The 25,178-nt window shown below is 33.7% G+C and overlaps 1 protein-coding gene across 1 annotated transcript in view; it reads left to right on the top strand.

The window, feature by feature from the left end:
* The window catches only part of LOC149804453 (nesprin-1-like), a 572,886-nt gene that overhangs the window by 295,497 nt on the left and 252,211 nt on the right, over window positions 1-25,178 (top strand). The window contains exons 83-86 of the mRNA XM_089940603.1: window positions 2,135-2,296; window positions 4,854-5,024; window positions 20,704-20,880; window positions 22,912-23,217. Of these exons, the coding sequence (XP_089796729.1) occupies window positions 2,135-2,296; window positions 4,854-5,024; window positions 20,704-20,880; window positions 22,912-23,217 (816 nt within the window). The remainder of the gene's footprint in view (window positions 1-2,134; window positions 2,297-4,853; window positions 5,025-20,703; window positions 20,881-22,911; window positions 23,218-25,178) is intronic.

Here is a 25,178-nt window from a genome sequence, read left to right on the forward strand (position 1 = left end):
AGTATTATTATTAACTAGTAGAATCCATCACTTAGTCTGAAGTAAAGTAAATAAATTATTATTATTAACTAGTAGAATCCATCACTTAGTCTGAAGTAAGGTAAATAAATTATTATTATTAACTAGTAGAATCCATCACTTAGTCTGAAGTAAGGTAAATAAATTATTATTATTAACTAGTAGAATCCATCACTTAGACTGAAGTAAGGTAAATAAATTATTATTATTAACTAGTAGAATCCATCACTTAGTCTGAAGTAAAGTAAATAAAGTATTATTATTAACTAGTAGAATCCATCACTTAGTCTGAAGTAAGGTAAATAAATTATTATTATTAACTAGTAGAATCCATCACTTAGTCTGAAGTAAGGTAAATAAATTATTATTATTAACTAGTAGAATCCATCACTTAGTCTGAAGTAAGGTAAATAAATTATTATTATTAACTAGTAGAATCCATCACTTAGTCTGAAGTAAGGTAAATAAATTATTATTATTAACTAGTAGAATCCATCACTTAGTCTGAAATAAGGTAAATAAATTATTATTATTAACTAGTAGAATCCATCACTTAGTCTGAAGTAAGGTAAATAAATTATTAACTAGTAGAATCCATCACTTAGTCTGAAGTAAGGTAAATAAATTATTATTATTAACTAGTAGAATCCATCACTTAGTCTGAAGTAAGGTAAATAAATTATTATTATTAACTAGTAGAATCCATCACTTAGTCTGAAGTAAGGTAAATAAATTATTATTATTAACTAGTAGAATCCATCACTTAGTCTGAAGTAAGGTAAATAAAGTATTATTATTAACTAGTAGAATCCATCACTTAGTCTGAAGTAAGGTAAATAAATTATTAACTAGTAGAATCCATCACTTAGTCTGAAGTAAGGTAAATAAATTATTATTATTAACTAGTAGAATCCATCACTTAGTCTGAAGTAAGGTAAATAAATTATTATTATTAACTAGTAGAATCCATCACTTAGTCTGAAGTAAGGTAAATAAAGTATTATTATTAACTAGTAGAATCCATCACTTAGTCTGAAGTAAGGTAAATAAATTATTATTATTAACTAGTAGAATCCATCACTTAGTCTGAAGTAAAGTAAATAAAGTATTATTATTAACTAGTAGAATCCATCACTTAGTCTGAAGTGAGGTAAATAAATTATTATTATTAACTAGTAGAATCCATCACTTAGTCTGAAGTAAGGTAAATAAAGTATTATTATTAACTAGTAGAATCCATCACTTGGTCTGAAGTAAGGTAAATAAATTATTATTATTAACTAGTAGAATCCATCACTTAGTCTGAAGTAAGGTAAATAAATTATTATTATTAACTAGTAGAATCCATCACTTAGTCTGAAGTAAGGTAAATAAAGTATTATTATTAACTAGTAGAATCCATCACTTAGTCTGAAGTAAGGTAAATAAATTATTATTATTAACTAGTAGAATCCATCACTTAGTCTGAAGTAAGGTAAATAAATTATTATTATTAACTAGTAGAATCCATCACTTAGTCTGAAGTAAGGTAAATAAATTATTATTATTAACTAGTAGAATCCATCACTTAGTCTGAAGTAAGGTAAATAAATTATTATTATTAACTAGTAGAATCCATCACTTAGTCTGAAGTAAGGTAAATAAAGTATTATTAACTAGTAGAATCCATCACTTAGTCTGAAGTAAGGTAAATAAATTATTATTATTATTAACTAGTAGAATCCATCACTTAGTCTGAAGTAAAGTAAATAAAGTATTATTATTAACTAGTAGAATCCATCACTTAGTCTGAAGTAAGGTAAATAAAGTATTATTATTAACTAGTAGAATCCATCACTTAGTCTGAAGTAAAGTAAATTAAGTGTTATTATTAACTTGTAGAATCCATCACTTAGTCTGAAGTAAAGTAAATTAAGTGTTATTATTAACTTGTAGAATCCATTACTTAGTCTGAAGTAAAGTAAATTAAGTGTTATTATTAATTTGTAGAATCCATCACTTAGTCTGAAGTAAAGTAAATTAAGTGTTATTATTAACTTGTAGTTTCCTTCTCTAAGTGTTTCACTTGTGCAAATACAATTTTTTTAAAAATCGGCATTCAATTGTTCTTTTATAGGATCGTTTAAATGATGTACAGAATCGCTGGCAAGAGTACAGCACTCTGCTTGAGAATACAAACCTGTTCCTAACGGGAGACTTTCCAAGATGGCTGACACAAACAGACCACGATACTCCTGATAGCATGCAGGATGCTCAGCACAAACTGGAGACCGTCAGGGTAAGAATTTTAAATAACAAGATCATAATATAAATTTCTGACATTATACAGTTGTACATCACAGCAAAAGAAGATATGGATCAAAGTGATAGAAATGGCAGGAAAAATGCTTAAATTCCTTTGAAGAAAAAAATGAAGAGGTGATGTATAGTAAAATTTGAAAAGAAGGATAAGAAAAATTTCTTTAGTAGATATAGGATGTGATTGAATTTGTTTGACCTAATACACATGAGATTATTATTAGTAATAGTAGCACACTAAATGGGGTGCTGATGTAAAAGTTATTGTTAACCTACATAGAACCTTTATTAAATTCAAACCAGACTTTGTGTTGTTTATGGTTCAACCAGAAAGTCATATTTAAAGGTGTTTGGCCTGATTCACAACCAAGCAATTGACTTGCTTTGGGATTGTTAGAAAATCCCCATGTGAAAGCCTTTCATTTGAAGCAAATGAGCCATCTCTTTCACATCGCATCAAACATGATCTTTACAGTATGCCATAAACCAAATGTCATCCCTACTTCTGGCATTAGAATATCTTCCAGCCATGACAATACAGAAATTGATCCTTCAAAATCCAAAAGTAATGTTTTCTGTAACACCAACCTGGCTTCTAAAACAACTCGTAGAAGCTTTTACTCTGCATGAGGGGGAAAAAAATCCAAGACAAATTGTTCCATTTTTCATAACTCTTACAAGGAACTTCTCTCTGAACTTAAGAAGAACACAAGAATTTATACTGATGGTGAGAAGGATTATAGTGAAAAGGCTGTTTTAGCCTTTAGTAGTATAAATCACACTACATAAGTTCACTTGCCAGACAGTGAAAACTAGAAACATGTATATATATTTTTTGATCCAATGACCCCCCCCCTTCTTAGTTGAATGGTCTCCTTCCTACAGATCCATCTGTAAGGACAAGTTATACTTATTTAAACCACTCAGTATTAAAGAGTGAAGACCCACCCTAGTGCATTTCTTGCAATGAACCCTTCACTGTGAAGCACTTTCTGATAGATTCTTCCAATCTCCAACCTATATGCCATTGTTGCTACAATGTTCAGCGCATGAAGTAACTTTTTTGATACATTAAATGTCTTTTAATTTAAATTTCTTGATGGAAGTTAAGTTATTTTATAAATACATTATGTGCAATTAACTTGAAGCTTACAAAATGTGCAACCTATTTTCTTTAAGTATTTTTAACAAACATGTACTGTAATCACCCTAAATTATCTTTTATTATCTAATTACCCTTTATACACACCATTTACATTCCTGATTCATTGGAAGCCTTCATAGATTATCCTCACTATATTATTGTTGTGTTTTATTTTACATTTATCACTTGTTGGTAATAAACCTTTATAATGCAGTAATCTTTATCATATAACGTATTTTGTGGTGCCATACAGTGCTGGTGTGCCATTGTGTTACAGCATATTTGCATTCTTTGGATCCCAGCCATTGTGTTACAGCATATTTGCACTCTCTGGACCCCAGCAATTGTGTTACAGCATATTGGCACTCTGGACCCCAACACTGTGTTATAGCATATTTGTACTCTTTGGACTCCAGCCATTGTGTTGTAGCATATTTGCACTCTTTGGACCCCAGCCATTGTGTTATAGCATATTTGCACTCCTTGGACCCCAGCCATGTATTATAGCATATTGGCACTCTGGACCCCATCCATTGTGTTATAGCATATTTGCACTCCTTGGACCCCAGCCATGTATTATAGCATATTGGCACGCTGGACCCCAACCGTTGTGTTATAGCATATTTGCACTCTGGACCCCAACCATTGTGTTTTAGCATATTTGCACTCTTTGGACCCCAACCATTGTGTTATAGCTTATTGGCACTCTTTGGACTCCAGCCATTGTGTTACAGCATATTGGCACTCTTTGGACCCCAGCCTTTGTGTTATAGCATATTGGCACTCTTTGGACCCCAGCCTTTGTGTTACAGCATAATGGCACTCTTTGGACCCCAGCCTTTGTGTTATAGCATATTGACACTCTTTGGACCCCAGCCTTTGTGTTATAGCATATTGGCACTTTTTGGACCCCAGCCTTTGTGTTATAACATATTGGCACTCTGGACCCCAACCATTGTGTTATAGCATATTTGCACTCTTTGGACCCCAGCCATTGTGTTACAGCATATTTACACTCTTTCGTCCCCAGCCATTGTGTTATAGCATATTGGCACTCTGGACCCCAGCCTTTGTGTTACAGCATATTAAATTGCACTTTGGACCCCAACCATTGTGTTATAGCATATTGGCACTCTTTGGACCCCAGCCATTGTGTTACAGCATATCAGCACTCTGGACTCCAACCACCGTGTTATAGCATATCAGCACTCTGTGGACCCCAACCATTGTGTTACAGCATATCAGCACTCTGTGGACCCCAACCATTGTGTTACAGCATATCAGCACTCTGTGGACCCCAACCATTGTGTTATAGCAGGGTTTCAATGTATTTATATAGAATCAGTTGTCATTATTTTGTGGTATCTTATATTTTTTTATGTTATAATTACAGGCCATGTGGGAGCGCCTGTCCAGCATGGGTCAAGAACTTACAAATGCTGCTCACCGCGTAGAGAACTTGGGCAGCACAGAGAATGTAGATGAGAGAGATCTCCCATCAACATCACCCATGACCCAACTCGCCAGTACAGTCAACGAAAGCATGCAGCACGCTGTTGAGGAGGTAACATTTTTCTTCATTATTTACAATGCATTGAGATGTTGTCATTTCAGTGACATTCTCTATTGAGTAGGTAACGTCTTTTCTTCATTATATACAAGCCATTGAGATGTTGTCATTCAGTGACATCCTCTATTGAGGAGGTAGTATCTTTTCTTCATTATATACAAGTCATTGAGTTGTTGTCATTCAGTGACATCCTCTTTTGAGGAGGTAACATCTTTTCTTCATTGTATACAAGCCATTGAGATGTTGTCATTCAGTGACATCCTCTTTTGCGGAGGTAGCATCTTTTCTTTATTATATACAAGTCATTGAGATGTTGTCATTCAGTGACATCCCCTTTTGAGGAGGTAACATCTTTTCTTCATTATATACAAGTCATTGAGATGTTGTCATTTAGTGACATCCCCAGTTGAGCATGTACCATCTTTTCTTCGTTTTATAGAAGCCATTGAAATGTTGTTATTCAGTGACATCCTGTGTGAGCTGGGATATTTTGTCAGTTATATTGCTCAAAAAGGAGTATCTTGGTTCTAATTCAGTGATATTACCTTCCCACCCCATGGGATTTTTAGGCATGGTCTGCTAACAAAAAGAGTATGGATTATACATGTACAATTGCACTCTGGCCTAAAAAAATCAACATAATTAATGGTTTGGGGGGGGGGGGCACCAGACTGATGTCCCCCCATCCTAGCCAAAGCTGTAAATGGTTTATGTGTATTTGTTGCCTCCAAAGGTGTGTTGTTTGTATATTTTTTCTCTAATTTGGAATTTAGATTTTTGTTTAGAAATTTCGATCGGGGTATTTCTAAGTTCCCTAGTGTGCCTATAGGGTTGTTTCTCCGAGAACGATTTCTGTCATCCTCTCGGAAATCCTTCCCTAGTGTGTTATCGACCTGGCTAGGGTCTCCTATGTCCTGTGTTTGCTATGTGTGTGTGCTATGTGTTCTGATTGCTATAAGCGTTTCCATATTAGGACAGCTGCTATGCCGAATTTCAAGATCCCAGTTGTCTTAACTTTCCCGTGTTCATAATACACCGGGAATATTTGTTAAATTTTGAATTTTGACGATGAATAGTAGTATGTATATTAATTTAAAACCCTATTGGTTTTTGTGTGTGCACCTATATATATAAGAATAAGATAGTACTGTGTTCGAGATGGGGTTCATACTTTTTTATTTTGGTGTACTTCTCCCATCTCGAGCAGGTCCATCTTTTGAAATTGATATTTTATGCCAAAACTCCAAAATTAGTCTTCCCTTTCAGGGTATTAAAAAAAAAAAAAAAAATGGGGAGGGGAGATCCCACCTTAATTCCTAATAACTATGACCTGACCACAAGCTTTTATTGTTGATATGATATAGTTACTAATTTCATATAGCGTATTTTTAGTGAAAGTTCCATCCAGGAATAAAATATTTTGTTTTTTGTATGGGTTCATTTTCTGGATTTCACTTATAACTTTTATATGATTAGTTTGTGTTTTTGAACATTGCACAATTACATGATATTTAGAGTAGGGTCCTATTTTACACAGTGGACATCTCGGTGGTACTCTGACCATATGCCATCTCACTGCGGCCTCTCCTGTCAACCATGCATTATGCATGTATTTGAAGCAGAGGCTTTGAATTTTTAGCGATCCTAATTTCGTCCAATTTTTCCATGCCCTATTCCAATCTACATATATATTTTCTTTTTCTGTTGTACTTTTTATATTTTTTGTAGCTTCATCCCTAACCCAGTTATATGTCAATTTTTCTTCTAAGCCCCATAGTTCTTTTTTATCTCTGTATTTCAAGATTATTTCCTTAATATTCCTAAACGGTCTAGATATTTCTAAATGTTTGGTTAATTTGTTATTCTTATATATAACTTCCCTATTTCTAATTGAGAATCCATAACGGTATATATAGATACCTTCCCATGGATTCATCGGTGTTGCTCTTGTCCTCTTAAAATGGTTTATTGTATTCGCTAATTTAATCAAGATGGGGCTGGGGAGTGCCACCCCACCCCTCTCTTTAGCCTTATATAATATTTCTTTGTTTATGTAATGAAGTTTAAAATTCCATATTTAGTCAATTATAGATTTATCTATTGTTTTTAAAATTTTATTGCTTATGTCTGTTGATTTTAAAATATAGTTCATATGCACATACATATACGTTTTTGCTACTTGTACCCTTTCCATCAAGCACAGTGATGTAAGAGCCCAGATTTTCACATTATTTTCGATGGCTTCTGTTATCTTCCTTCAGTTTACTTTCTCTGCATTTTCTCCAAAGAAAATTCCTAATGCTTTGACCTGCTTCTTAATTAGATGTGGGGGCAGCCCTGAGTGGTTGCCCTTCCAGTGTCCTATTTTAAGTATCTCAGTTTTATCATGATTAATTTGTGATCCCGATGCTTTCTCAAAATTATCAAATTCTTTGGTCAGGTGCTTAAAGGAGTTAGCATCCCTTATAAAGTTTGTACAATCGTCTGCATGTTGCAGCATTTTCACTTCATCCTTTATGTTCGGTACTTTGATGCCTTCAATCTCTTTGTTTAGTTGAATTTTCCAATTTAGAATTTCAGTTGCTATTACGTATAATAGCATAGGTAGTGGGCATCCTTGCCTCACTGATCTTTGAATTTCAAATTTACCTGTTCTCACTCCATTGACCTGCACTCTGGAAGTTATTTTAGTGTACAGGATTTTAGTCCATTTTAGGAAATTATTTCCCAAGCCAAATTTGGCTAGTACTTTTTGTAAGTAGTTATGTTCTAATCTGTCAAATGCTTTTTCTTGGTCAAAAAGTACCATGGCAGCTTTTTGTCCAGTTTCTTTTATGTGTTCTATAATGGTTGTAATGCTAAGAATATTATGCTGAATATCTCTTCCTTTCGGTCCGCATGTTTGATTGGTATTTATTATGTTCCCCATCCCTTTTTTTTATCCTATCTGCTAAAATTTTACTTAATATTTTGTAATCCGTGTTTAGGAGGGAGATGGGCCTCCAATTTTTAAGGTCCTCCCTATCTCCCTTCCCTTTATATATTAATGTTATGACCCCTTCCCTCATACTGTCCGTCATTGAATCATTTCTTAGCAATATATTATTATATAAACATTCTAGGATTGGCGACAATTCACCACAGAACTTCGTATAGAAGTCTGTGGTGAGTCCATCTCCTGGAGATTTCCCTTTTGAGAGGTTCCGTATACTTTCTAGTATTTCCTCTTGCGAAATAAATCCATCACATAAGTTCTTATGTTCTGTTGAAATTTTTTTGCATTCAGTGTTTTTTAAGTATTCATCAATTTTACTATCCTCAACTTTTTGGGAAGTATATAATTGGGCATAGTAATTTTCAATATGTTTTAAAATTTCTTGCTTATCAGTTGTAATTTTATCTCCCTCATTTTAAAAGCATTTATTACCTTTTCCCCTCCTCTTCTAATTTCTTCTCTTTTGTAGAGTGCTTCCGCTTTCTTATAAATTTGTGAAAATTTCCCCGCCCTTATTTGTTTGCCCTTTAATTTCCCTTCATTTATTTGGTTTAATCCATCATTTAATTTTTTTGTAAGTATTATTGGGTTATCTTTTTTCAGTTGTAGCTCAATAGCCTCCTGTTCAAGTTTGAGTTTCATTCTCATTTGTGTATATTTTGTTGTTTTATTTTTAATGTTATTTTTTAAGACCTCCCACTCTTTAATTATATCCCTATTCCCTTTTTCAACTGTGTTGTTTATCAATCTTTTTATTTCTATAATAAATTGGGGATCTTCTAACAGTTTATTATTAAATTTCCAAAATCCTTTTCCCCATTTTCTTTCATGTGATATTGTGATTTTTATGTATATAAGTTTATGATCTGAGACCTTAAAATCTAACATCTTTGCTTTTTTATACATTTTTTCATTGTAATTTGTACATAAGAACTTATCAGTTCGACTTCCTTTATTGATTTTGTATTCAAAAGTAAATTATTTTCATGGCATGTTTAAAATCCGGTATATGTCTGTAAGTTTGTGTGCATTTGCAAATTCTCTCATTATTTTTTTACAATTCCTATCATTTGTAGTTAACTCCCCTTCCCTATCAATGTTATCACCCACCCAGTTATAATCACCCCCTATTATCACATTTTCCATATTGTATTTTTCTAAGTGTTTAGATAACTCCTTAATAAACTCGTGCTTCTTATAAGTCTTTGCAAGTATATATACATTTATAAGGTGTGTTTTCTCAATTTTAATATGGATCATCCTACCTTTAAGATCTTTTCCTTCTTCTATTCTTTCCCAAATAACTCCCGGTTTATTCTTAATCAATATAGCTACTCCCCCTTTTATGTCCTCTCCTATATAGTCATTTTTTATTAGTATTCCATTTAAGTAACTTTCACAATAGGCTTTAACCTCATCTGTAAAGCCATTAGGGGTCTCTTGAAAAAATAAAATATCATATTTTAGATTTTTATTAAATTTAGAAATTTTGTCCTTATTTATCCCATTTACGTTGATAGATAGTATATGGAAGTTCAATCCCTCCATTTTTGCTTCTCCAGGTTGTCGCATTTATATCCTAGATGTTTGAGTTTATATTTCATATTCTTATTTTAAGTTAGGTTGAAGGGGTGGTTTCCCCCTCCCCTATAGTGCTATTTGTATTGTACTGTGATGTCTCCATTGTGTCACTATAGTCATTGTCATTGTCTGTGTTGTAGTTGTTCCTGTCTCATTTTCCGTGTTCTCTGTCATTATCGTGCTCCTGGTTTCTTCCGAACTCCTGTTTTCAGAGTCTGTGTCCTTTCTTCTATGCTCAACTAGGTCCGCATCATGGTCACTCTCACTCTCTATTTCACTTGTATTTGATTCTATTTCTTGAGTTTCTTTCTTTTTCTTTTGTTGCTGAATTTTCTTTCTTGTCTCAATTTCTTTGTTTGAATTTACATCCGATTGGTCCATAAAACTGTCTTCTTTCTCTTGTGGGGATATTCCCATTTCTGCCTTTCTTTTTGGTCTCCGACTCCTTCGTAACGGGGTGGACGTCAAGGGTGTTAAAGGCGTTATTCCCGTTATTTCTTCCCCATCTTCTTCTAGTGTATCTTTTTCCTCTAGGCATTGGAAACGATTTTGGATATTGAGTAATTCTTCTTTCTCCCTTGCCGGAGTTTCCATTTTTCCTGTCTTATTTGGACTCAGTATTTTTCTCTACTCTGGTGTGGTTTGTGTATTGTGTATTTCCGTTACATCAATATCTGGAAGGGTATGTATTATGTCAGCATCTTCTTCCTTTTCTTTTCTTATTTGTTGTATCATCTTCATTATTTCTTCCTGTTGCTTCTGCAAATGTTCACTTTGTTGTTGTTGTTGTTGTTGTTGTTGTGATTGTTGCTGTTGTGCTTCCACTCTCTCGTTGTTTCCATTTCCGGCTGTTTTGCTTGCGTAGGTTTCTGTTTCTGCCGCATCCCCCTGTTGTTGGCTTATTTCCTGGGCAGTCCCTTGGCCCATGCCCGACCTGTGTACAAATAGGGCAGATTCTGTCTTTTCTGCTCCTTTGTACTATGTTTTTAATTTAAAACCTAGTACATAAAAAAACATGGATATTCTTTTTGCCTCTTCTCTGTGTACATATATGATGCAGTTCCCGGATTTAATTGGGGCAAAGCCCCATATTTTAGCCATTCTGTGGTTCATTACGCTTACTCTGAACTTTTTCTCTAGTTTGTGTATCAGCTCATCACTACTGACCGATAGAGGCAATCCCATGATGTGAACTTCTGTAGTTTTAGGTGTAATATGTCTTACAAATGGTTCTGTCATCGACACTGTTGCCTTTACTCCTTTTACTTCTAATTCCCTTTCATGAATCAGTGGGTTTTGGTCTTTGGTATAGATTACATATTTGTTGATGCCTGCGTGTTGAACGCCATCTATTTTCTCTATATCTACTCCCAAAACCTTTAGTGCCATTAATACCTCAGCTTGCTTGGGCGTTGAGGGTGCTCCACTAAAGTCAGGGGTCTGGCATCCTGATGGGTGTTCAGCAATTAATTTATTGTCCTCCACCCTTGTATGAAAATATTTCCTTAGCTTCGAACCGGCTGGTATGGCCTCCGGCATTTCTTCCCTGTCCATTTTTTCTGAATTGTTTGTATGAGTTTATGTGAGTTAAGTTCACTAGTGCAGGTCTCACACTACTATTTAGAATCCACTATTAATTTATGACAAATTTAGATAGATTGAGCCGGTGATACCTAGCAAAGAATATTCCTGAATTGTTTTGTTTCCCACTTAATGTATATGCAATAGTTTTAGATGGTCTTGCGACCTGGAAAACACCAGAAATAAGGTGTCTACTACTCTACACAATTGTTTATATGCAATGAAAATGAAAGGAAATGGAAAAAAAGATACAAGATATAAATGAATTATGAAAAAGTCTCAAATAATCCCGTCCGCAGCTACACTCCTAATCCACTAGCTTGCTTAGGCGGCATTGTACTTTGCTGTGCTGTGCTGTACTGTACTACTGAGCAATCAACATAATTAATGTTTCATATATATCATTGACTGCTGATAATTGCAGGCTGATCCTTTTAATGACAAATTTTTGTTCTTTTACATTTGTTGTTTTAGTCAAGGAGAGGCTACTTTACATGAATGTGATTGGATGAAAAATGTCATAACAGTGATGGTTTAATCACAGTAGAGACAATGTTAGTATAGTTTGGGGCAGTTTTTCATTGGTAGTATTGTCCCTTCACATTTAAAATAATACAGATTGGGACAGTTTTTCGTTGATAGTATTGTCCATTCACATTTAAAATAGTACAGTTGGGGGCAGTTTTTCATTGGTAGTATTCTCCCGTCATATTTAAAATAGTACAGTTTGGGGCAGTTTTTCATTAGTAGTATTGTCGCTTCACATTTAAAATAGTACAGTTTGGTCAGTTTTTCATTGGTGGTATTGTCCCTTCACATTTAAAATAGTAGTTTGGGGCAGCTTTTCATTGATAGTATTGTCCCTTCATATTTAAAATAGTACGGTTTGGGACAGTTTTTCGTTGGTAGTATTGTCACTTCACATTTAAAATAGTACAGTTTGGGACAGTTTTTCATTGGTAGTATTGTCCCTTCATAATAAAATAGTACAGTTTGGGACAGTTTTTCATTGGTAGTATTGCCTTGTCATATTTAAAATAGTACAGTTTGGAGCAGTTTTTCTTTGGTATTAATGTCCCTTCACATTTAAAATAGAGTTTGGGGCAGTTTTTCATTGGATGTATTGTCAGTTCACATTTAAATAGTACAGTTTGGGGAAGTTTTTCGTTGGTAGTATTGTCTTGTCATATTTAAAATAGTACAGTTTGGAGCAGTTTTTAATTGGTAGTATTTTCCTTTCACAGTTAAAATAATACAGTTTGGTGCAGTTTTTCATTGATAGTGTTGTCCTTTCACATTTAAATCGTATAGTTTGGGGCAGTTTTTCATTGGTAGTATTGTCCCTTTCACATTTAAATAGTACAGTTTGGGACAGTTTTTCGTTGGTAGTATTGTCACTTCACATTTAAAATAGTACAGTTTGGAGCAGTTTTTAATTGGTAGTATTTTCCTTTCACAGTTAAAATAATACAGTTTGGTGCAGTTTTTCATTGATAGTGTTGTCCTTTCACATTTAAATCGTATAGTTTGGGGCAGTTTTTCATTGGTAGTATTGTCCCTTTCACATTTAAATAGTACAGTTTGGGACAGTTTTTCATCGGTAGTGTTGTCCCTTCATATTTAAAATAGTACAGTTTGGAACAGTTTTTCATTGATAGTATTGTCTCTTCATATTTAAAATAGTACAGTTTGGGACAGTTTTTCATTGGTAGTATTGTCTCTTCATATTTAAAATAGTACAGTTTGGAACAGTTTTTCATTGGTAGTATTGTCTCTTCATATTTAAAATAGTACAGTTTGGAGCAGTTTTTCATTGGTAGTATTGTCCCTTCACATTTAAAATAGTACAGTTTGGGTCAGTTTTTCATTGGTAGTGTTGTCACTTCACATTTAAAATAGTACAGTTTGGGACAGTTTTTCATTGGTAGTATTTTCCTTTCACAGTTAAAATAATACAGTTTGGTGCAGTTTTTCATTGATAGTGTTGTCCCTTCACATTTGAAATATTACAGTTTGGGGCAGTTTTTTATTTATAGTATTGTCCCTTCACATTTAAAACAGCACAGTTACAATTGCATGTTTCATCTCATCAAAATGCATTACATCTCCAGAAATGAAGTTGCTTAATGAATGCAGCACTTTCATTTCTAAAGTAATATGTCCTAAAAGTACCAATTTGGTTTTTTCTTTTTCCTATTTTTCAGTGTTTGTACATTAATAAGACATTGTGTATTTTCTTACACTCACACTATTTCTAATAGTCTTAGTTTTTTTGACAATACATAATCATAACTATTACTTTGTGAAATATTACTGCAAAATACAGGCTTTGGATGGGGGGGGGGGGTCAGAAATGGCCCCAAATGGCCCAGCTCCTTTCAGCTGTACATGAATTACACAAATAAAGGCATTACTTAACTTTGCAAGATTTTGATGTTTTATGGTTTTATAAGTTTTTGCAGTTGAATCTAATTTATATGCAAGTATATACGGTAATTTGCTTTTTTCATTATAAAAATCTGTATTGTTACATATTGTTTCTTCTTCAGAATTCAAATGTTTAGTTCCCTTCATTTCCCTAATTACTCATCACTATAGATGCATATGAAACAGTATGACCTAGAACAGTTACAGGTGTTCCCTTCATTTCCCTAATTACTCATCACTGTAGATTCATATGAAATGGTATGTCCTTGAACAGTAACAGGTGTTCCCTTAATTTCTCTATTTACTCATCACTGTAGATTCATATGAAATGGTATGGCCTAGAACAGTAACAGGTCTTCCCTTCATTTCCCTAATTACTCATCACTGTAGATTCATATGAAATGGCATGTCCTAGAACAGTAACAGGTCTTCCCTTCATTTCCCTATTTACTCATCACTGTAGATTTATGTGAAAAATGGTATGTCCTTGAACAGAAACAGGTGTTCCCTTCATTTCTCTAATTATTCATCACTGTAGATTCATATGAAATGGTATGTCCTTGAACAGAAACAGGTGTTCCCTTCATTTCCCTAATTACTCATCACTGTAGATTCATATGAAATGGCATGTCCTAGAACAGTAACAGGTGTTCCCTTCATTTTCCTTACTACTCATCACTGTATATTCATATGAAATGATATGTCCTTGAACAGAAACAGGTGTTCCCTTCATTTCCCTAATTACTCATCACTGTAGATTCATATGAAATGGCATGTCCTAGAACAGTAACAGGTGTTCCCATAAGTTCCCTATTTACTCTTCACTGTAGATTCATATGAAATGGTATGTCCTTGAACAGAAACAGGTGTTCCCTTCATTTCACTAATTACTCATCACTGTAGATTCATATGAAATGGCATGTCCTAGAACAGTAACAGGTGTTCCCTTAATTTCCCTATTTACTCATCACTGTAGATTCATATGAAATGGTATGTCCTTGAACAGAAACAGGTGTTCCCTTCATTTTCCTAATTACTCATCACTGTAGATTCATATGAAATGGCATGTCCTAGAACAGTAACAGGTGTTCCCTTAATTTCCCTAATTACTCATCACTGTAGATTCATATGAAATGGCATGTCCTAGAACGGTAACAGGTGTTCTTTTCATTTTCCTAATTACTCATCACTGTAGATTCATATGAAATAACATGTCCTTAAACAGTAACAGGTGTTCTCTTCATTTTCCTAATTACTCAGCACTGTAGATTCATGAAATGGTATGTCCTTGAACAGCAACAGATGAAATTTAAATACCCTGATAATATTTGCTTGTGAGATTTATCATGAAAGCCATACAATATGCAGATATCTCCCATTGTATGAAAAATTATGTTTCATGTCCAGAAAACTTTGCTTGCAGTTTGGTATATGATATGATTAGAAAACTCCATGTAGGAAGAGTGATCAGTATTTTTTTTTTGCTTCCATCAGCAATTATTACAACCTAAGAAACATTTTATCTTTTCCATGAAGGATGTAGATTATGTTACCAAAATAAGAAGAAAAAAACAGCATTCTGGACACAGTTTTATTTACGTGTAATTTTTTCTCTGAAATTTATTTCCTTTTGATGCTTAGACAGAGTTTGGGATAATGCATTCTGAACAGCAAGGACTCAAAAAGAAAATGATCTAAATAGGTTATCTTTGTCGACCAGAAAGTGTTCTTTGCTTCACGTGTTAAGTTATCATTAACATTTTAATGACTAATGGTTGGATCTGACCTGTGCTGAACGGCAAAAACTTATAAATAGAATTAGTTTGAGATTAGACTATTAGTGTAAAGATAAAGTCTGGACATTTTCATTCTTGTCTGGCCCCCTATATTAGTGTGTACTTATTGATTGAATTTACCTTAGAGAAAATGTTAACTTAGTAACCACTACGTGACTATGTATTAAAATGGAACATAGTCTGCAGAATGTATTCTTCCCTGATTATGAGTTTTTAATTTCATTTTTATTTAGCTTTTTATTTTGAGATACTTTGGTAAACAAAACATGTCAAGTTTATAAAAGATCATCGGTGAAAACTATATAATGTGCTGGTAATGATTTTGATACTGTGTCTGAATGGATGACACTGAGCTTATTGTGCATGTGTGTTACTAACTGGAGGAAAAAAGTCTGGATGAAGGAATAGAAAGACTAAATCCACTCACAATGGATGCAGATGCTTTGAATAGGACAAAGCATGTAAGAGGTTGTTGAGATTTTTTGGCAAAATGTCAGAATTTTTTACATTTCTTGTTTATATGGCCTATTGCAAATGTTGAACATTTTTACATGGTAATTGCTTGAGCTTCTCGAATCTTCAAATTTATCTTGTTTTTTTTTTAATCTTTGAAAATACTTAACACTTGTTTTGTTATTTAGATGAATTTATTTCTACATTTAACATATTATAATATTAGGCCGTAGGGTAATGATAACTCTCCAGATTCGGATGCAATGTTTCAAAATCTTATAGTGGCAAAAATTTCCAATATCATATGCGTGTTTGGAATTTCAGTGCTAACATTATTTTGCACCTCATAGTAAATATTGGCAAAAGAAGACTTCCTTATGAGGCAGTTTGAATATTTGCCTGACTTGTAGATGAGGTACATCTTTACAAAGTAGACAAATTAAATTTTGTGTGAATATCTGTATACATAAGCAAATACTTCTTGGTAGACAAATAAAATTGTGTATGAATGTTTGTTCACATAGACAAAAACTACATTTGATGGGCAGGTAAAACTTTGTCAGAATGTTTAAACACATATTTTTAGATGACCTTTTTAGATTTTCATACCATTAGCAATGTTTTACAATTTTGTAAAGATGCTTTATTTTTTGGGACTTTTTGGTATTTATTGTAAGGATTTATCTAGGATTATTTTTAAAGGTTCTTCCTTTGATCTGGAATAAAATCTATAGAAGTAAACTGTTAAAATTTTTAAAACATTCTTTCATTTTTTTCGTAGATTTTACCTATACTGGTCATGGATCAGAAGAGCTTATGAGTTGATCTTTCTTTCATCCATTCATAATACAAGATTGTTATCCTAAATCACTTGGAGAATTGCCATGAAACTCTAAGCACACTTTCATCCCATGGTCTAGTTGGTCCTAAATGAAAATGGTGTAGCTTGGACATTCAATATGGCCACCACAGTGAACTGCTTGAAAATCTTATCTCTATGCCTCCTGAATGGATAGTCATATCAGGTTGGAGTTTTCACTAAAAGACTTCTTTTGATATCTAGTTTGGTCTCAAATGAAAATGGTGCTGATCTAACGTCAGTTATGGCAACCATCTTGAAAATATTATCACTAATCCACCTGATTGGATAGTTGTATCAACACTGGGTTTTCACTAATAAAGACTGCTAATGATGTCTAGCTTGTCTTAAATAAACATGATGCTGATCTAACATCCAATATGGCCACCACAGCAGCCATCTTGAAAATCTTTGTCATATTTCAATCTGAAAAGAAGGTCATAACAACATGGGTTTTTTACCAAAAGACTTTGTAATAAGACTAGTTTGTCTTAATGGTGCCTATCTGACATCCAGATGCCACAGCAGCTTGAAATTCTTATTGCTACTCCTCCTGAATGGAAAGTCATCTTAGCATGGGATCTTCACCAGAAGACTTCTTAAGATGTCCAGATAGTCCTAAATCATAATGGTACTAATCTGATGTATAATATGGCTGTCACAGAGGCCAGCTTGAAATCATATAATTACTTCCCCTGAATGAAGGCTTGTATCAGCGTGGAGTTTTTACTAAAAGACAGCTTATAATATTTTGATTTTCTTAAATTAAAATGGTGCTGCTCAGATATCCAAAGTGTGGACATCTTGAAAATCTTGCTTTTGCTACTCCGAAATGGATGGAATATCAACATGGGATTTCACCAATAGACTTTTTATAACACCAAGTAGATCCTAAATGCAAATGGTGCCAGTCATACATCCAATATGGCTGTTGTGATGACTGTCTTAAAAATGTTGTCACTACTCCCCAGAATGGATGATCATTATGACACATGATTGGCATCCGATATGTGCACCACAGCAACTAATTAAAAAATCTTCTTATCACTGAAGAATATCAGAGCTGGTTTCAACACTCAGGATTTAAAAAGAAGAAATGGTCTTATCTTGAAATTTTGGAAATCACTTTGACCTAGAGCATCAGTCTCTTTGAGGGAATTTGATTTGTTTTAGTATGGGGCCCATTTACATTGGCTTTGGGACTTACCATATATACTTGCTTATAAGTCAAATCAAACTGAATCAACAAAGATCCTAATCCGCTGTAGCATAATGCACCTGCATATCAGAGTCTCTGTTGTTTGTTCTGCTGATTACTCCTAACAAACTGCACAGACCTAGATATGCCAGTACATTATGCAATGGCAGATCTGTGTCTGTGCAGTTTGTAGTTGGAAAGTGTATACAGTAATTTTGAGAACCCTAAATCTTTGAAATATTTTCTAAGACAAACTTATTTCAGTATACATAAACAAAGATTTATACTTATACAATATATGTAAAATTACTGTTTTCATTTTATTGACATCAGGATGGCTTGTAATTTGATTCAATAAACCGTATGTCAGTATTTGAATAGAACTTACTTGCATCTAATTGCCTGGTATATTATTTGGTTAGGAAATTTTCCAAACATGAATATGGATAAATACACAGAAATTGTGGGAACGTTGTAAGTAACAGTACAGAGGAAACACAATTACCCAACAAAACAACAATGAGTGGTAGGACTTTACTGAAATGAGTGCTTCAGCTCTGCACAGTTAACATTAAAGATATGTAAAGGGGTATTTTGTTATTTTACCAGTGTGGAATATCTGCCTTGGGGTGGAAATATGGATTTTTCTTTTCACATGACTTCATGGGAAGATAACAGCCTTTGTAAATATATGTGACTTTTTGGATTTCCTGATTTGATCTTTGGATTAACTTCTTGATTGCAGCCCTCCAGTCAAAGAATTTATACATTTTTTTTTATAATTAAAATGAGGCATTGAAATAATGAACATACACCCACTGTTTGGGGGATATTTGTGATTGAAATTCAGAACTATTTGTGTACAACTAATTCAAATATCTTAATGAAACTGTTTACTATGAATGGCTTGATTGTGCCATTAGATTTACATAATGCAATTTGTTTGTACGTGTCATTGATCCATCCCATATTATTTTTCTATCTGTAATATTCCCTTCACCTGGTCAAACAGAAATTCTTTTGTGAACTCAGAAAGCTTTTAATACTGTACCAGACAGAAAACAATTGACTTCTTCTTTAAAAAGTGCTTTACATAAGAAAATTTGACCCTTTATTTTAAGGATTTTATATTTTTCCCTTCTTTTTTAAAATATTCCTTTTAAAGTAATGTAACTTTCTAACTTTCATGTTTGTCTTGGATTAAATGTTTAAGTTTCATTGAAAGGACTTGTCATTCTCAATATTTTTGTCTTGCTGGATTAAATGGTTAGGACTTGAAAGGACTTGTCATCCTAAATATTTTTGTCTTGCTGGATTAAATGGTTAGGTTGCATTGAAAGGACTTGTCATCCTAAATATTTTTGTCTTGCTGGATTAAATGGTTAGGACTTGAAAGGACTTGTCATCCTAAATATTTTTGTCTTGCTGGATTAAATGGTTAGGTTGCATTGAAAGGACTTGTCATCCTAAATATTTTTGTCTTGCTGGATTAAATGGTTAGGACTTAAAAGGACTTGTCATCCTAAATATTTTTGTCATGCTGGATTAAATAGGTTGCATTGAAAGGACTTGTCATCCTACATATTTTTGTCTTGCTGGATTAAATGGTTAGGACTTGAAAAGACTTGTCATCCTAAATATTTTTGTCTTGCTGGATTAAATGGTTAGGACTTGAAAGGACTTGTCATCCTAAATATTTTTGTAATTTTATTTCCTGAAAATTTTTAGATATTTTAGTTGACACTATATAACCATTATTATTATGGCGATGTGCTGTTAACCCCAACACATTCATGCATATACATGCTAAAGAATTTTAACTAGTCTGCAATTTATATTTTCTCTTATTATGCTGATATTACTATCATACGAAGTAAAAAGAAATTAAATTGTCAATAAATATCCTCTGCAGCTTAGATGTTTTAGGTGGGCATGTAAAATTACATGTATGTAGGCACTGTTTTATCTTGATAATTGACTGTTTTGATTATTTACTGTATTTTTGTGAGATAAGCTCAAGGGTTCAAATGTGAAAATGATAGGAAAAGTATGGGTGTCATCTTCTATTGAAGAAGGCTATCTTGTAAACAAATTGCCACAATTCTGCAACAGAAGGGGATAAGCTTATCAAGCATGGCTTATCACTGGAGAAATGTGCTACAATAAGTGGCTTATCAAGTATGGACTTTCATAGAAGAAATATGGTACAGTGCTAGGCCTATCAAGTATGGGCTTCATAGGAGAAATATGGTACAGTGCTAGGCATATCAAGTATGGGCTTCATAGGAGAAATATGGTAAAGTGCTAGGCCTATCATGTATGGGCTTGTTATAGGAGAAATATGGTACAGTGCTAAGCCTATTAAGTATGGGCTTCATAGGAGAAATATGGTACAGTGTTAGGCCTATCAAGTATGGGCTTCACAGGAGAAATATGGTACAGTGATAGGCTTATCAAGTATCGGCTTGTTATAGGAGAAGTATGGTACAGTGATGGGATCATGTATTATGGGCATATCATTTTAGAAATATAGATCTATAAATCTTATTTATTAAAGTCTTGGATTATTGGAATTCATATACTGTTGTTTCCCATACCCATCCTAAAGACTTAACAAAAAATCAAGATTAACATTTCACTTCAAAGAAATCTATGTACACCGATTGTCATCTAGGAAAAAAATAAACATTTAAATAAAATTCTGGTTGTCAAGGTTTCACTAAACTTAATTTCACTTAAGATGTAGTTTCTAATGTTCTTACTACTTTTTGTTGATTCTGCAGGTGGAAAGACGGTTGAATCATATAAGGGAGATAATCCAGCAGTGGGAGTCAGTGGATCGCATGCGTGGGGAGCTCAGGAGCTGGCTGCACAACAAACAAGAGCAGCTGGAGGAGTTGGAGCAACAGCCAGCCAAACTTCATGCTGAGGCTTCTGAACTTGATATTGAAAAATTACAGGTCAATTCAAATTTACCAGAGTTATTTTGAGCTTTAAATATAAGAATTTAAAACTTGATATGACCAATTAGCCAAGTATATTGAGTTCTAGACCATGAACCTTGAACAAACATTATTGATGGATTTTCACACATAATAGCAGGTAGTTTTTGCTGATGTTAAACTTGTTAATTTTGTTTTTGGAAAAATACCCACCATGGATTTTATTTTGGCTAAGTATAGTTCAGCAGTATCAGTTCTAAAAGGCTTAAATGTGATAAATTTAAATGTAGTTTATTTTCTTAATCTCAACACCACCAAAATGATAATATTTCACTGACAATGAAATTTTCCACTATATGGTATTTACCCAAACTGAGTTAAACTCTAATAGATGTTTAGAATACTACTATCAGAAACAGTATTTTTAGATTTTTTCCGGCATACAGTCAAAGACAGTGTGAGTGAATGAAAGGTATTTTTTTCTCTTCCCTGATTAAATAGGTGTGCATTTAGTTTCTTTAGTAATTCTCTAAATTATTAGAATGGCTTTACATTGACAAATCTGCAAGTTAGATATAAATTAATGGAAGATACAGCAATTTGCATGAATAAAATTGATTTTCAGTATTTTTTTCAAAACTGTAAGAGTTACAACCCTTGTTTGAGCTTAAATTTAGCGTAATAGAAAGAATTAGTCATTAATGGAGGATGCATTATCGTGTAGTTGTTTTTCTTAGTTACGCCATTTAACGTAAATGAGATTTTATACATCTCCATTAGGCAGTGGATACTGTACTGTGACATTGGTCATCTGTCCATCCATCTCTGTGGACATCCAACTGCTTCCAAACATAACAGTTGTTCTAGAGAGTGCAAGTATTCTAAATGTGGATGGCTTGAAATGGAACAAGGAAGAAAACTATCAATTTTAAAGTCAAATGGTTTGAGATAAATGTCACTGTGACTAAAAAAAAAGTTCCTGCACAATGTAGTTCTAGACCACACACCATCATCAAGCTTTATAAATGGTTTACTGTTGGGGTGAGAAATGTTCCTAATCATAATTTAGGTCAAAGGTTAAGGTCACTGTAACTTGAAGAAGAAAATTGGTTTTGTACTGTAACTTAAACTCTGGGCTATGTACCTTCACCAACATTTTGCAGATGGTTGCTTTTGGAGTGAGGGAATAAAATCTTAATTTTGGGATAAAAGGTCAAGGTAACAGGGACTCAGGAGAAATTTGGTTTGGGCACAGAGAGTTAAGTTCTAGACCATGAACCTTGAACAAACATTATTGATGGATTGATTGCTTTTCAGATATGGAAGAATCCTATTGATTTTGGGGTCAGTAGGTCAAATGGCATGGTCATTGATATAAATAAGGGAGAAAATTTCTGTAAATCAACTTTAATTGTACACTACATAAGGGCAGACACCTTATCAGATAGCTTGCAATTATGGGGATGAAAGAAACTGAATACATCTTAAATGTATAGGTCCCAATAGTAATGATAAAGACAACTAGTTTCTTGGTCATTGGTGTTCATAGTCAGCCATATCATGCTGTTACCCACATACAGAAATGCTAAAAATAGAAAACAAAAGGAAGGTATAAAATGTGTTACTCGCTGTGCTGTTGTCATGAGTTTAAAATGTTTGCAAATTTAGAAAAGAAACTGAATTGGCAAAAACATTATTTACTGTAAATAAGATGCAGCAAGATGTATACTTAGAAAGTAAATTATGATTATTTTATGTTCTAAATATGCCAAGTGTATTGAATTTGAGAATGTTTAAGAGTTCCGAAATAGAATGATTTACAAGTGGTTGACATATGAATTTTCTTGTCATCAGGTGGTCTAACCATAATTTACAATTTGATTCATAGATTCTCTGCCTTGAATTAAACAAATTTATTTGAATCCCCTAGTAACTGTATTTGATGATTCAAGTATTGTCAGCTATTTAGCAATTATTTGAAATTTTTCATTCAAAGCCATGTGTACAGCTGAATTGATTTTATTATTGTATAACTTCTTTTATCTACAGGCCCTCCGAGAAGAGATCCAGGCTCGTGGTCCAGCTGTTGAAACTCTCCAGACTCGTTATCGGGAACTGACAGAACACAACCCATCCTTACAAGATCCAGTGTTCAAAGCAGTGAAGGATGACTGGGAAGAGCTACTGGGACAAATTGAGAATCTGATTACAGAACGCGAGCATGCACTGCAAGCTGCACGTGACCTACAAAACCAGCAAAACACAATGGACGAGGATCTGGCAAACTACATTGACGAACTCGAAAAAATTGACAAGGCAGACATGTCTGTGGTAGAGAAGTCAGCAGAGTTGAGGGTAAGTACACAATTACTTCTCTCTACAATTACTGTCAGCTGTTGTTATATTGGGGCAATATTGCAGCGAACTAATGATGTGAGACATGAGCACTGCATTGTATTAGACCATTTGGTACAATTTACTATGGACACTTTTACAAAAGGAAAGGAACAAGTAAATCGTTTGCCCTCAGAAATAAAATAAGAAAAAATGTTTAAATTATTTAACGTGTAAACTTGTTCCGTGTTGCATCCATCCAAGAAGCAAAGTCTAGCAGCATGTTGTAGAATCTGAATAATAAGTACATAGACTTCATTTTGAATTTAATCAAATTAACATTTAATTTATTTTTAAATGTACATATGTACAGTGAAATTCACCACTTTACAATATATACAGTAAAATGTACCACAATAAAATATATACAATGAAATGCACCACAATACACTATCTACAGTGAAATGCACCACAATCCAATATATACAGTGAAATGTACCACAATACAATATATACAATGAAATGCACCACAATACAATATATACAGTAAAATGCACCTCAGTACACTATCTACACTGAAATACACCAAAATACACTATCTACAGTGAAATGCACCATAATACACTATCTACAGTGAAATGCACCACAGTACTCTCCATACAGTGAAATGCACCACAATACACTATCTACAGTGAAATGCACAATACTCTATATACAGTGAAATGCACCACAGTACACTGTCTACAGTGAAATGCACCACAATACACTATCTACAGTGAAATGCACCACAATACTCTATATACAGTGAAATGCACAACAATACACTATCTACAGTGAAATGCACCACAATACAATATATACAGTGAAATGCACCACAATACACTATGTACAGTGAAATGCACCAAAATACAGTATATACAGTGAGATGAACCACAATACACTATATACAGTGAAACACACCACAATGCACTATAAGTGCAAGTTCATTATTTAAGCTTATGAATCAGATTTACTACATTTTACATAAAAATGATTTGAACATTGAAAGAAGATTTAAAGAAAAGATGCACTAACAGTGCTACTTAGATAAATAGTTGTGCTATTTAGCATAGAATAATCACTGATAGTGCAAAGTTTATATCTTAAACTTTGATTTCTTTTTTTACACTCATACATGCACTTATTTTTGCTACAAAAATACCAGAGGGTCCATGTGCACTTGATTGTAGCTCCACTGATCATAGAGCAGAGGGCTTGTTGGATGGCCTGCTGGCCATCATCCATTGTTCACCCATCTGTTAGCACAAGTTTGTTATCACATCAACTCTTAAACTATTCAGAGGATTACCATGAAACTTGCTCATCTCTAGACCTAATTGGTCCAAAATGAAAAAAGTGCTGATCAAATATCCAATATAGACACCATGTCAGCCATCTTGAAAATATTGTTATAGTTTCTTCTACTTTGATGGTCATATCAACATGGGGTTTTCACTTAAATGTTTATTATAATGTTTGGTTGGGCCTAAATGGAAATGGTGCAACTCAGACGTGAAACATGGTTGCCACAGTGGCCATTTTTTAAATCTTGTTATTGCTACTCTTCCTGAATTGAGTGTCATATTAGGATGGGGTATTCACTGAAAGACTTCTGATCATATCTGCTTGACCTAAACGAAACTGGTGTCAGTCTTGCATCCTGTATGGCCACCATGTAAGCCATCTTGAAAATCATTTTTATTGCTGCTCCTTCTAAACAGAAGTCATATCAACATAACTATAATATTGTGATAATCTTAAATGAAAATGGTGGTGATCTGACCTAAATAAGGCCACCATGGCAACCATCTTAAAATATTTTTTAGTGCTACTCCTCCTATAAGGAATGTATTATCAAATTGCAGTTTTCACTTGAAAGCGTCTTATGGAGTCAAGTAAGTCCTGAATGAAAATGATGCCATTCTCACTTTCAGTATGGCTAC

Source organism: Sinohyriopsis cumingii, chromosome 2 (genome assembly GCF_028554795.1).
Source record: "Sinohyriopsis cumingii isolate HCF-2022 chromosome 2, ASM2855479v2, whole genome shotgun sequence".
NCBI classification, from domain to species: Eukaryota; Metazoa; Mollusca; class Bivalvia; order Unionida; family Unionidae; genus Sinohyriopsis; species Sinohyriopsis cumingii.